This window comes from Aethalodelphis obliquidens, unplaced genomic scaffold (genome assembly GCF_003676395.1).
Source record: "Aethalodelphis obliquidens isolate GAN/ISIS:26980383/991018 unplaced genomic scaffold, ASM367639v1 scaffold14, whole genome shotgun sequence".
NCBI classification, from domain to species: Eukaryota; Metazoa; Chordata; class Mammalia; order Artiodactyla; family Delphinidae; genus Aethalodelphis; species Aethalodelphis obliquidens.
The window spans coordinates 1,181,948-1,194,472 of NW_020837958.1; the positions used below are offsets into that span (position 1 = coordinate 1,181,948).

Here is a 12,525-nt window from a genome sequence, read left to right on the forward strand (position 1 = left end):
GTGTGTCAGGGGTAGAAAAGAATACAGGACAGCTTATAAAATGATTAGTTTACATTCTTAGATATGGAGACCTCAGAAGTCTATTAAATTGTCTGCTTTTCAAAGAAAGCGTAGTTGAACAAGGTAAGGCATATCAAGAAGTGACCGCAGATGACAGACCACTGCAGCTACATGATTTGGGCCCCAACCCTGGCTACGCCTATTGCCTGTTTGGGGTCTGGCTGCTACTGTCAAAGCGTATTTCTAGAAATAATGTTTCTTGGATGGGCTGCTTTCGAATCCACAGTGCATGTTTTGCTTACACGCTATTTTGGTGGGACACAGTTAGAGAGCTCTCATATTTGCAAAGGTATTGGGTTATGATATTTGGGCTCAGCTAATACTCTCAGTTCCCACAGAGAGGTCAAGGTCAGAATGCATTTAAGCTAGGGGTGTGACATTCCAAGTTAGGCTTTGAAGTTAGGCCTAGATTTGAATTTCAGCTCTTCCACTGACATTGGTTATACGTAATTTCTTTGAGCTTCCCTTGTCTCACTTGTAAAATGGGAGGAATGCTGTGAAGAATCTAATTTTGATTTAATACTGTAGGGAGAGCCCTCAGTTGGAACCAGTACAAAGTACTTCCCTGCTCAAATGGGATTGCTAATAGTCCTCTTCATTTTAGGTAGACTCTCCTTGTAAATGCTAAAGAGAGTTTCTTCCAGAAAAGTTCACCTGTTTATACATGTTCTAGTTAATCTTGAAGTGGGGCAACCCTCTTCTGAAGCTGATGGTCTCAATTTTGCTGTTGTAATATTGTTCACATGTCTGCTCATTCGTTAAATATTTATTGAGCAGCTACTACGTGTGTGTCAGTTACTATTCTAGGTACTAGGGAGACAATAACAAAAAACAAAGTTCCTGCCTTCATGGTGCATGTATGCTAGTGAGAAAGACAGACAATAATCAAACTAGCCAACTAACTAACTAATTAACTAAATTGCTCTATGTGTCAGGAGAGGTTGTGGGGAGAGTGACAGGGTTCTGTTTGAAATAGGGTGATCTGATCAGTTGTTCTCTTAAGCAGACTCCTGAGTTAAGTGAAGAACCAAACCATCTGGGTATCTTGGGAAGTGATTTTTGAAGCAGAGGGAATACATCACTTGAATAAGTGCTTGAGGATGCATTAGTTTATTATATTTTTCTTTTTCTTAATGTAAAGACAATAAGAAGACTTTGCATAAAATTTCATTTATAATCTATTACCTTCTTAACCTAATGCAACAAAAAATTTGCCCTACCAATATTTTTCTGCATTTATTAATATTTATGAATACAAAAGTTATAGTGTATCTGAAATTCCTTTTTTTTAACTTAAGCATTTCTCCATGTTGTTTCATAATTTTATAATAATAACTTAAATAATATCAGTTATTCCCTTAGGGCTTTCTTTATGTAAACAAATTATAATGGATTATATGCCTGAAGATGTTCATTGAAGCATTATAGTTCCAAATACTGAAAACAACTGCAATAAATGTGCTTGTAATAGTATAGTTAGATTACTTCTGGTGTCTTAGTAGTGTTGTAATGACTATCTATTTTTTTTTAATTAATTAATTTATTTATTTATTTGTGGCTGCGTTGGTTCTTCGTTGCTGCACACGGGCTTTCTCTACTTGTGGCGAGCAGGGGCTACTCTTGTGGCTACCACAACTCTACTGTTGTGATGCGCTTGGCTTCTCGTTGCGGTGGCTTCTCTTGTTGCAGAGCATGGGCTTTAGGCACACGGGCTTCAGTAGATGTAGCACACAGCTCAGTAGTTGTGGCTCACGGGCACTAGAGTGCAGGCTCAGTAGTTGTGGCGCATGGGCTTAGTTGCTCCATGGCATGTGGGATCTTCCTGGACCAGGGCTCAAACCCATGTCCCCTGCATTGGCAGGTGGATTCTTAACTACTACACCACTAGGGAAGTCCTGTAATGACTATCTTTAAACGTAGAATCTTCTTCTCTTGAATTATTTGTACGGATTAATTTCCAGGATTGAGATATTTATATATTTAAAAGAAATCTTTTTTTTTCTTAATCTTTATTGGAGTATAATTGCTTCACAATACTGTTAGTGTCTGTTGCACAACAAAGCAAATCAGCCATATGCATACACATGTCCCCATGTCCCCTCCCTCTTGAGCCTCCCTCCCACCCTCCCTATCCCACCCCTCTAGGTCATTGCAAAGCACTGAACTGATCTCCCTGTTCTATGCTGCTGCTTCCCAGCAACCAACTATTTTAAATGCGGTAGTGTATATATGTCGATGCTACTCTCACATCACCCCAGCTTCGCCCTCCCACCCCATGTCCTCAAGTCCATTATCTATGTCTACCTCTTTATTTCTGCCCTGCAACTAGGTTCATCAGTACCATTTTTTTTTAGATTCCATATATATGTGTTAGCATACAGTATTTGTTTTTCCCTTTCTGGCTTACTTCACTCTGTATGACAGACTCTAGGTCCATCCACCTCACTACAAATAACTCAATTTCGTTTTTCATGGCTGAGTAATATTCCATTGTGTATATGTGCCATGTCTTCTTTATCCATTCATCTCTTGTTGGGCATTTAGGTCGGTTCCATGGCCTGGCTATTGTAAATAGCTGCAGTGAACATTGTGGTACATGTGTCTTTTTGAATTATGATCTTCTCAGGGTATATGCCCAGTAGTGGGATTGCTGGGTCATATGGTATTTCTATTTTTAGTTTTTTAAGGAACCTCCATACTGTTTTCCACAGTGGTTGTATCAATTTACATTCCCACCAACAGTGCAAGAGGGTTCCCTTTTTACCACACCCTTTCCAGCATTTATTGTTTCTAGATTTTTTGATAATGGCCATTCTGAATGGTGTGAGGTGATATCTCATTGTAGTTTTGATTTGCATTTCTCTAATAATTAGTGATGTTGAGCATCTTTTCATGTGCCTCTTGTCCATATGTATGTCTTCCTTGGTGAAATGTCTATTTAGATCTTCCACCCACTTTTTAACTGCATTGTTTGTTTTTTTTGATATTGAGCTTCATGAGGTGTTTGTATATTTTAGAGATTAATCCTTTGTCTGTTGTTTCATTTGCAAATATTTTCTCCCATTCTGACGGTTGTCCTTTTGTCTCGTTTATGGTTTCCTTTGCTGTGCAAAAGTTTTTAAGTTTAGTTAAGTCCCATTTGTTTATTTTTGGTTTTATTTCCGTTACTCTAGGAGGTGGGTCATAAAAGATCTTGCTGTGGTTTATGTCAAAGAGTGTTTTTCCTATGTTTTCCTCTAAGAGTTTTATAGTGTCTGGTCTTACATTTAAGTCTTCAATCCATTTGGAGTTTGCTTTTGTGTATGGTACTAGGTAGTGTTCTACATTCATTCTTTTACATGTAGCTGTCCAGTTTTCCCAGCACCACCTATTGAAGAGTCTGTCTTTTCTCCATTTTATGTTCTTGCCTCCTTTGTCATAAATTAGGTGCCCATACGTGCGTGGGTTTATCACTGGGCATTCTATCCTGTACCATTGATCTATATTTCTATTTTTGTGCCAGTACCATTCTGTCTTGTTTACTGTAGCTTTGTGGTATAGCTTGAAGTCGGGGAGGCTGATTCCTCCAACTCCGTTTTTCTTTCTCAAGATTGCTTTGGCTATTTGGGGTCTTTTGTGTTTCCATACAAACTGTAAATTTTTTTGTTCTAATTCTGTGAAGAATGCCATTGGTAGTTTGATAGGGATTGCATTGAATCTGTAGATTGCTTTGGGTAGTATAGCCATTTTCACAATCTTAATTCTTCCAATCCAAGCGCATGATGTATTTCTCCATCTATTTATGTCATCTTTGATTTCTTTCATCAGTGTTTTATAGTTTTCTGAGTACAAGTCTTTCACCTCCTTAGGCAGGTTTATTCCTAGGTATTTTATTCTTTTTGTTGCAATGGTAAATGGGAGTGTTTCCTTAATTTCTCATTCTGATTTTTTGTTGCTGGTGTATAGGAATGCCAGAGATTTCTGTGCATTAATTTTGTATCCTGCAACCTTACCAAATTCATTGATTAGTTCTAGTAGTTTTCTGGTGGCATCTTTAGGATTGTCTATGTATTATATTATGTCATCGGCAAGCAGTGACAGTTTTACTTCTTCTTTTCCAATTTGTATTCCTCTTATTGCTTTTTCTTCTCTGATTGCTGTGGCTAGGACTTCCAAAACTATGTTGAATTAAGAGTGGCTAGAATGGACATCCTTGTCTTGTGCCCGATCTTAGTGGAAATGCTTTCAGTTTTTCACCATTGAGAATGATGTTTGCTATGGGTTTGTTGTATATGGCCTTTATTATGTTGAAGCAGGTTCCCTCTATGCCCACTTTCTGGAGAGTTTTTATCATAAACGGGTGTTGAATTCTGTCAAAAACTTTTTCTGCATCTATTGAGATGATCATATGGTTTTTATTCTTCAATTTGTTAATATGGTGTATCACATTGATTGATTTGCATATATTGAAGAATCCTTGCATCCCTGCGATAAATCCCACTTGATCGTGGTGTATGATCCTTTTAATGTGTGGTTGGATTCTGTTTGCTAGTATTTTGTTGAGGATTTTTGCATCTATATTGATCAGTGATATTGGTCTGTAATTTTCTTTTTTTGTAGTATCTTTGTCTGGTTTTGGTATCAGGGTGATGGTGGCCTCATAGAATGAGTTTGGGAGTGTTCCTTCCTCTGCAATTTTTTGGAAGAGTTTGAGAAGGATGGCTCTTCTCTAAATGTTTGATAGAATTCACCTGTGAAGCCATCTGGTCCTGGACTTTTGTTTGTTGGAAGATTTTTAATCACAGTGTCAGTTTCATTACTTGTGATTAGTGTGTTCATATTTTCTATTTCTTCCTGGTTCAGTCTTGGAAGATTATACCTTTCTACGAATTTGTCCATTTCTTCCAAGTTGTACACTTTACTGGCATGGAGTTGCTTTTAGTAGTATCTTAGGATGCTTTGTATTTCTGCGTTGTCTGTTGTAATTTCTCCTTTTTCATTTCTAATTTTATTGATTTGAGTCCTCTCCCTCTTTTTCTTGATGAGTCTGGCTAATGGTTTATCAATTTTGTTTATCTTCTCAAAGAAGCAGCTTTTAGTTTCATTGATCTTTGCTATTGTTTTCTTTGTTTCTATTTCATTTATTTCTGCTCTGATCTTTATGATTTCTTTCCTACTGCTAACTTTGGGCTTTGTTTGTTCTTCTTCCTCTAGTTCCTTTAGATGTAACATTAGATTGTTCATTTGACGTTTTTCTTGTTTCTTGAGGTAGGCTTGTATAGCTATAAACTTCCCTCTTAGAACTGCTTTTGCTACATCCCATAGGTTTTGGATCGTCATGTTTTCATTGTCATTTGCCTCTGGGTATTTTTTGATTTCCTCTTTGATTTCTTCAGTGATCTCTTGGTTATTTAGTAACGTATTGTTTAGCCTCAATGTGTTTGTGTTTTTTACATTTTTTTCCCTATAATTGATTTCTAATCTCATAGCATTGTAGTCAGAAAAGATGCTTGATATGATTTCAGTTTTCTTAAATTTACTGAGCCTTGATTTGTGACCCAAGATGTGATCTATCTTGGAGAATGTTCTGTGCGCCCTTGAGAAGAAAGTGTAACCTACTGTTTTTGGATGGAATGTCCTATAAATATCAATTAAATCTATCTGGTCTATTGTGTCATTTAAAGCTTTTGTTTCCTTATTTTTCTATCTGGATGGTCTGTCCATTGGTGTAAGTGAGGTGTTAAAGTCCCCCACTATTATTGTGTTAACTGTCAGTTTCCTCTTTTATTGCTGTTAGCAGTTGCCTTATGTATTGAGGTGCTCCTATATTGGGTGCATATATATTTATAACTGATATGTCTTCTACTTTGATTGATCCCTTGATCAATATGTAGTGTCCTTGTCTCTTGTAGCATTCTTCATTTTAAAGTCTATTTTATCTGATATGAGTATTGCTATGCCATCTTTCTTTTGATTTCCATTTGCATGGAATATCTTTTTCCATCCCATCACTTTAAGTCTGTATGTGTCCCTAGGTCTGAAGTGGGTCTCTTGTAGACAGCATATATATGGGTCTTGTTTTTGTATCCATTCAGTGAGCCTGTATCTTTTGGTTGGAGCATTTAATCCATTCACGTTTAAGGTAATTATCAATATGTATGTTCCTATCACCATTTTCTTAATTGTTTGGGTTTTGTTTTTGTATGTCCTTTTCTTCTCTTGTGTTTCCCACTTAGAGAAGTTCCTTTAGTATTTGTTGTAGAGCTGGTTTGGTGGTGCTGAATTCTCTTAGCTTTTGCTTGTCTGTAAAGCTTTTGAGTTCTCCATTGAATCTGAATGAGATCCTTGCTGGCTAGAGTAATCTTGGTTGTAGGTTCTTCCCTTTCATCACTTTAAGTATATCATACCACTCCCTTCTGGCTTGTAGAGTTTCTGCTGAGAAGTCAGCTGTTAACCTTATGGGAGTTCCCTTGTATGTTATTTGTCCTTTTTTCCCTTGCTGCTTTCAATAATTTTTCTTTGTCTTTAATTTTTGCCAATTTGATTACTATGTGTCTTGGCATGTTTCTCCTTGGGTTTATCCTATATGGGACTCGCTGTTCTTCCTGGACTTGGGTGGCTATTTCCTTTCCCATATTAGGGAAGTTTTCGACTATAGTCTCTTCAAATATTTTCTCGGATCCTTTCTCTCTTCTTCTGGGACCCCTATAATGCGAATATTGTTGCGTTTAATGTTGTCCCAGAGGTCTCTTAGGCTGTTTTCATTTCTTTTCATTCTTTTTTCTGTTCCACAGCAGTGAATTCCACCATTCTGTTTTCCAGGTCACTTATCCGTTCTTCTGCCTCAGTTATTCTGCTATTGATTCCTTCTAGTGTATTTTTCATTTCAGTTATCGTATTGTTCATCTCTGTTTGTTTGTTCTTTAATTCTTCTAGATCTTTGTTAAACATTTCTTGCATCTTCTCGATCTTTGCCTCCATTCTTTTTCCGAGGTCCTGGATCATCTTCACTATCATTTTCTGAATTCTTTTTCTGGAAGATTGCCTATCTCCATTTCATTTAGTTGTTTTTCTGGGGTTTTATCTTGTTCCTTCATCTGGTACATAACCCTCTGCCTTTTCATCTTGTCTGTTTTTCTGTGAATGTGGTTTTTGTTCCACAGGCTCTAGGATTGTAGTTCTTCTTGCTTCCGCTGTCTGCCCTCTGGTGGATGAGACTATCTTCTATACTGATATTTCTAATATAAGATTACAGGTTTTTTCCTTTACTGAAATTGTTTTATATTATGCTTGTATCTTTTTTTCACACTGAAAACCTTGCCTAGCAAGGGTATTACCAAATTACTATAACTGATTATTTGCTTTCTTATAAATCTGCCCATATTATTTTAAAGAAATCAATATAAATGTTGCAAAAACAAGATTATTGAAAAAAGCTTAAAATTTCTTTGTAGCTCTTTTTGTCTTTAGGATAGATCCAGTGTGACTATACAGTCAAAATACTGTGTTTTAAAGCCACATGAATGAATCATTGCCTTTCTTTAGTCATATCATCAATTTGATATACAGTTAAGTTAATTTGCTTAAACTTGATTTAATTTTTAGGGATTGATTTTTTTCTATTTTATTTTATATTTTTAAAAAATTTTATTAAAAAAATACTTTAAATCATGAATCCAGTTAGGAACTCTTATATTAGCTATATTTTTCTGAGATATAATTGTCAGATATTTTCCTCAGTTTGTCCTTTGTCTTTGTCTTTGCTTATGATATCTTTTCGTCATGCATAAGTCATTCATATGTATTTTTAATGTAGCTAAATTTATTAGTCTCTAACTTGCTTTTGAAATGTGAGCCGTTTTTATTACAATTTTCTCATTCCTCAATTAAAGAGGAACCTATCCATATTTAATTCAAGTATTTGTAGGGTTTTCATTATTATATTTAGATCTTGCATCGATTTGGAAATTATTACTTAATAGTACTTTATTTTTTAAATATTAAGCACTAGGATATAATGTGACCAGAGCAACAATATCTAGTTTCTTTCAGAGCAAATGTTCCATTGATGTACGACAGACCACAAAATTTCATATAATGGAAAATGTTATAAAGACAATAAAAAAGATGAAGTGTAGATACAGGCTAAAGAGATGCCTCTCTGATAAGATGATATTTGAGCTGATTTCTGAAACACAAGGCGAAGCTAGCCATATCAAGGCCTGGAGCAGAACTGTACAGGCTGAGGGAATACTCAGCATAAAGGCACTGAGGAGGAATAGACCTTAATGCTCATTAAATGCTTAGTATGAACCAGGCACAATACGGAAACACTTTACCTGCATTATCTCATATATTTCTTCTAAGAGCCCTTTTGGGTAGGTATCTATTAGCACCATTTTGAATATGAAGACCCTGAGTTTGGGAGAGTTTAAATTATTGGCCTCTTCTCAGTCTCTAACTTGGTTTAAGCTCCCACAGTGCAGTAGTGAACCCTTGATTTTTCTCTCTCCAGGCTTTCATGAGAAGGACAAGAAGCCGTATTGCAGGAAGGATTTCTTAGCCATGTTCTCACCCAAGTGTGGTGGCTGCAACCGCCCAGTGCTGGAAAACTACCTTTCAGCCATGGACACTGTCTGGCACCCAGAGTGCTTTGTCTGTGGGGTCTGTATACTCACTTACCTCTTGGATTTAGGGAAAGTCAGGGTTCTCCTTTCTGAGAGGCAGCTGGTAAGAGGGTTCACAGCTCGGGATGAGAACTTGACAGGGGCCTTCTTAAAAGGAACACAAAACACAGCCTCCATTGTGGGCATTTGCTTGTCTGTCTTGCCGATGGGCAATATTCTAGCCTCTATTTGTCAAGAACCCGAGTGAAGTCCCGCACTGGCAGGAAACTGGCAGGGATTTCAAGGCTGAAGTTTTGCTGATGCTTTTACTGCTTAACATCTGCCTCCCTTTTCTTTTTCTTCTCTCCACCACCCCACCCAGGACTGCTTTAGCAGTTTTTCTACTGGCTCCTTCTTTGAACTGGATGGACGTCCCTTCTGTGAACTCCACTACCATCACCGCCGAGGAACCCTTTGCCACGGGTGTGGGCAGCCCATCACTGGTCGCTGCATCAGTGCCATGGGCTACAAGTTCCATCCTGAGCACTTTGTATGTGCTTTCTGCCTGACGCAGCTGTCGAAGGGGATCTTCAGAGAGCAGAATGACAAGACCTACTGTCAACCCTGCTTCAATAAGCTCTTCCCACTGTAATCTCAGCTATACCTACACCCTCTTCTGATTTGCTATAAAATTTAAACCAAGAGAGGAAAGAGTACATTTGTACTTACTGACCTTCTGCTCAATAGGCTTACAGAGAAAGCAAAGATGATGAACAAATAAGGGAACGTCTAGATGTTACATGACTAGGCTTGTGGTATTAAGTTTTGATTTAAAGCCTTACTTTTTTTTTTATCAGGTACTTGAATTTAGATCTGGGACCTGCTGTCTAGTGCCTCTGCAGATGTATTTTCCACATGCACACATTCATTCCACACTGGTTTACTCACATTTCTCCATTTTCACCCCTATGATGACTCTACTCAGATATTCTCTTTTCTGGCCCTCGTAACTGGGTCTTTTAAGCTGCCCGCATTTCCCTGTGACTCACTTTCTCACAGTCACTGCTGCAGACTTTATTCTTGCTATTGGGAATCATGATAACACTCTTAAGCTCCTTGCATTTCCTTTCAGTGTATTTCTTTTTCAAGAGAAAGTAGATTTTTAACTGGACAACTTTGAATACTGACATCATTGATAAATAAAGTAGCTTGTGGTTTTAATGACTCAATGTCATATTACTTTGGTAAATAAACTTTCTGCTTCCCATGTTATATACTAGGCACAATGTGCAATTAAATTTGTATCATACCTCTTGTTTACTTCCATACAATGGACACTTCGTTTAAATCAAAAGAAATTAAAAGGGGGGACTCCTAGTCACTAACTTTTCTCTTAATTTGGGCTCATAACATTCACTTTATTTTATTTTTTGCACTTTGGTGATTGATTAAAAGATGGCAAAGCTTCTTAAAAGTTTTTCATCACTTTGTTTACCTATGGAAAAAGTGATTTCCACTAGGCAATTCCAAATTCATATTTGCATATGTATGCATATCTCCAAACTCATAAATTTGTATCTATTTGTCCAATTTTCTTGTATATCAATTATATCTCAATAAAGCTGTTTGAAAAAATGAAACATGCATCTTCCTTAATTCATATTTGTCTCATAAAGACAAACAAGATGGCTGTTCTTAGAGCATCTCTGAAGAAAGATGCTATAAAACCTCATTTCACCATTTTCCAGTTAGAATTAGGAAATCCCAGGCCCACCTAAAAAAAAATCTCCACTTAATTATTTTTTCCTCTGAAAAATATTATAAGTAAAATTGTACAGGGCTTCCCTGGTGGCGCAGTGGTTGAGAGTCCGCCTGCCGATGCAGGGGACACGGGTTCGAGCCCTGGTCCAGGAAGATCCCACATGCTGCAGAGCAGCTAAGCCTGTGTGCCACAGCTACTGAGCCTGCTCTCTAGAGCCCGCAATCCACAACTACCGAGCCCATGAGCCACAACTACTGAAGCGCCTAGAGCCTTGCTCTGCAACAAGAGAAGCCACCGCAGTGAGAAGCCTGTGCGCCACAACAAAGAGTTGCCACCACTAGCAGCAACTAGAGAAAGCCCGCGCAGCAACGAAGACAACAACGCAGCCAAAAATAAATATATTAAAAAAAATTTTTTTTAATTACTGAGGAAAACTCCTTCACTGGAGGTATTTTTAAAAATAGGGCTGAAGTTGGTGTCTTTAGATTATTAATGTGGGCCCAGAATTTCTTGGAGAACTGAAATGGATTAAATGATTCTTGCTAAGCTGTATCATTTTGGTCTCCTTTATTGGAACGGATGATAAGGGGCTTTTGAAAATTAAAAGGAAGTAGTAACAGTTAGGAACTCCAAAGGCATCCAAACTACGTGGGAGGTCACCCAGGTAGTGTGAGCCAGCAGCTGGGTTTTCGTCCTGTTGGGCTGGCTGAGAACCAGACTAAGCAAAGTATATGTTTGATCTTTAAACATCCTCTTTACTGCATGTGACTCTGTGATGTCATTTGCAGATGTTAATATGGTTGCTTTGGGAATTTGACAAAGGAAACTTGGGTTTTAACCCTTAAGAAAGAACATTCAGGGGCTGACTTTTTTTTTTTAAGGATTAGCTGTTTTGAGATTTCAGTAGAATCTATGTATTTAAAAGTTTCGAAGAAAAACCAGAGTTTACTAAGGTGAAATTAAGAAGTGAAAACTTTTTCTTTTCATGATGAAAGTAAGTGGTTATAGATTTGTTCAAAAGGAGATGCTGCCTTCAGAACCAGGGTTTTAGCAACAAGGAAACCACTCAAAATTTTAAAGTTCGCCTGTTTAAAAAAATACTATTATCACACTGATATATACCTGTTGACTCTTGTTTCTCAGTAAGTTATAGCTTTTAAAATATAAACACAGGGAACTCTACCTAATGCACTGTGGTAACCTAAATGGGAGGGAAGTCCAAAAGGGAGGGGATACCTGTATGTGTGTGGCTGATTTATTTTGTTGTGCAGTGGAGGCTAACACAACATTGTAAAGCAACCATACTCCAATAAAAATTAATTTAAAGAAAAATGTAAAACCTACCCTCAAAAGACAGGTTTTTCCCACCTGTGAGGCTATATATTTTTATAAAATAATGTGCCATAGATTGGGGACTCTGTTCTCAAGGAGGAAATCCTCAGTTTGGCCAATGATTCTTTGGAATAAGTACAGAGTCCTCCAAGGTGGTACTTCGATAAAGATGGCCATCCTTTTTCTATACGAGTTCTAGCACGTAATCTTGTATGATGGCTGCTGGCTACAGGCTCCCTGTTTGTGACCAGCAGAGGGAGAGAGAGTACTTTTCTCTATCTTTGCAAGCAAAAGTCCTGAGATCATCCTAACTGTACTAGCTTAGGTCACGTACCCACCAGTGGTTTTTGCTGGGGAATTGTACTACGCAGCTTGCCTTAAACCAGACTAGATCATTTCCAGAGTTAGGGGCAGGACTAAGTTTCTAAAAACACAGGGGCTCTGTGGAGGAGATGTGAATATTGAAAAATCTGGGTACTGGTAAAAAGAGGGCAATCTTGAATTTATATGACTCTATGTTCAAAAACAAAAATATGAAAGAGCTTCTGAGTTTCACGATAATATGGAAGGTAAACTAGATCTTTCCAGTGCCCTGAGGGAACATGCCTGAGAACTTTACAGGATGTTAAAGCAGAGGAGAGCCAGGAACAGAATGTTAAAAGCAACATATGGCAGAGATACTGACCTTCCCTAGGCCCTGGGGGTGGGGCGGGGCACGGCATTAAGAAACATCAAAAAGCAGCTTCAGTGTGAGACTCTGAGAAGGGAGATCTTCTAGCTGAAATA

At 37.7% G+C, this 12,525-nt stretch overlaps 1 protein-coding gene across 8 annotated transcripts in view; it reads left to right on the forward strand.

Annotated features, from left to right (window-relative positions):
- LPXN (leupaxin) overlaps window positions 1–10,285 on the forward strand; it is a 44,167-nt gene extending 33,882 nt beyond the window's left edge. For all 8 annotated transcript variants that reach the window (XM_027114622.1, XM_027114629.1, XM_027114625.1 and 5 more), the window contains 2 exons: window positions 8,555–8,703; window positions 9,028–10,285. In XM_027114622.1, the coding sequence (XP_026970423.1) occupies window positions 8,555–8,703; window positions 9,028–9,297 (419 nt within the window). In that variant the 3' untranslated portion in view covers window positions 9,298–10,285. The remainder of the gene's footprint in view (window positions 1–8,554; window positions 8,704–9,027) is intronic.
- Window positions 10,286–12,525: the final 2,240 nt, after the last annotated feature.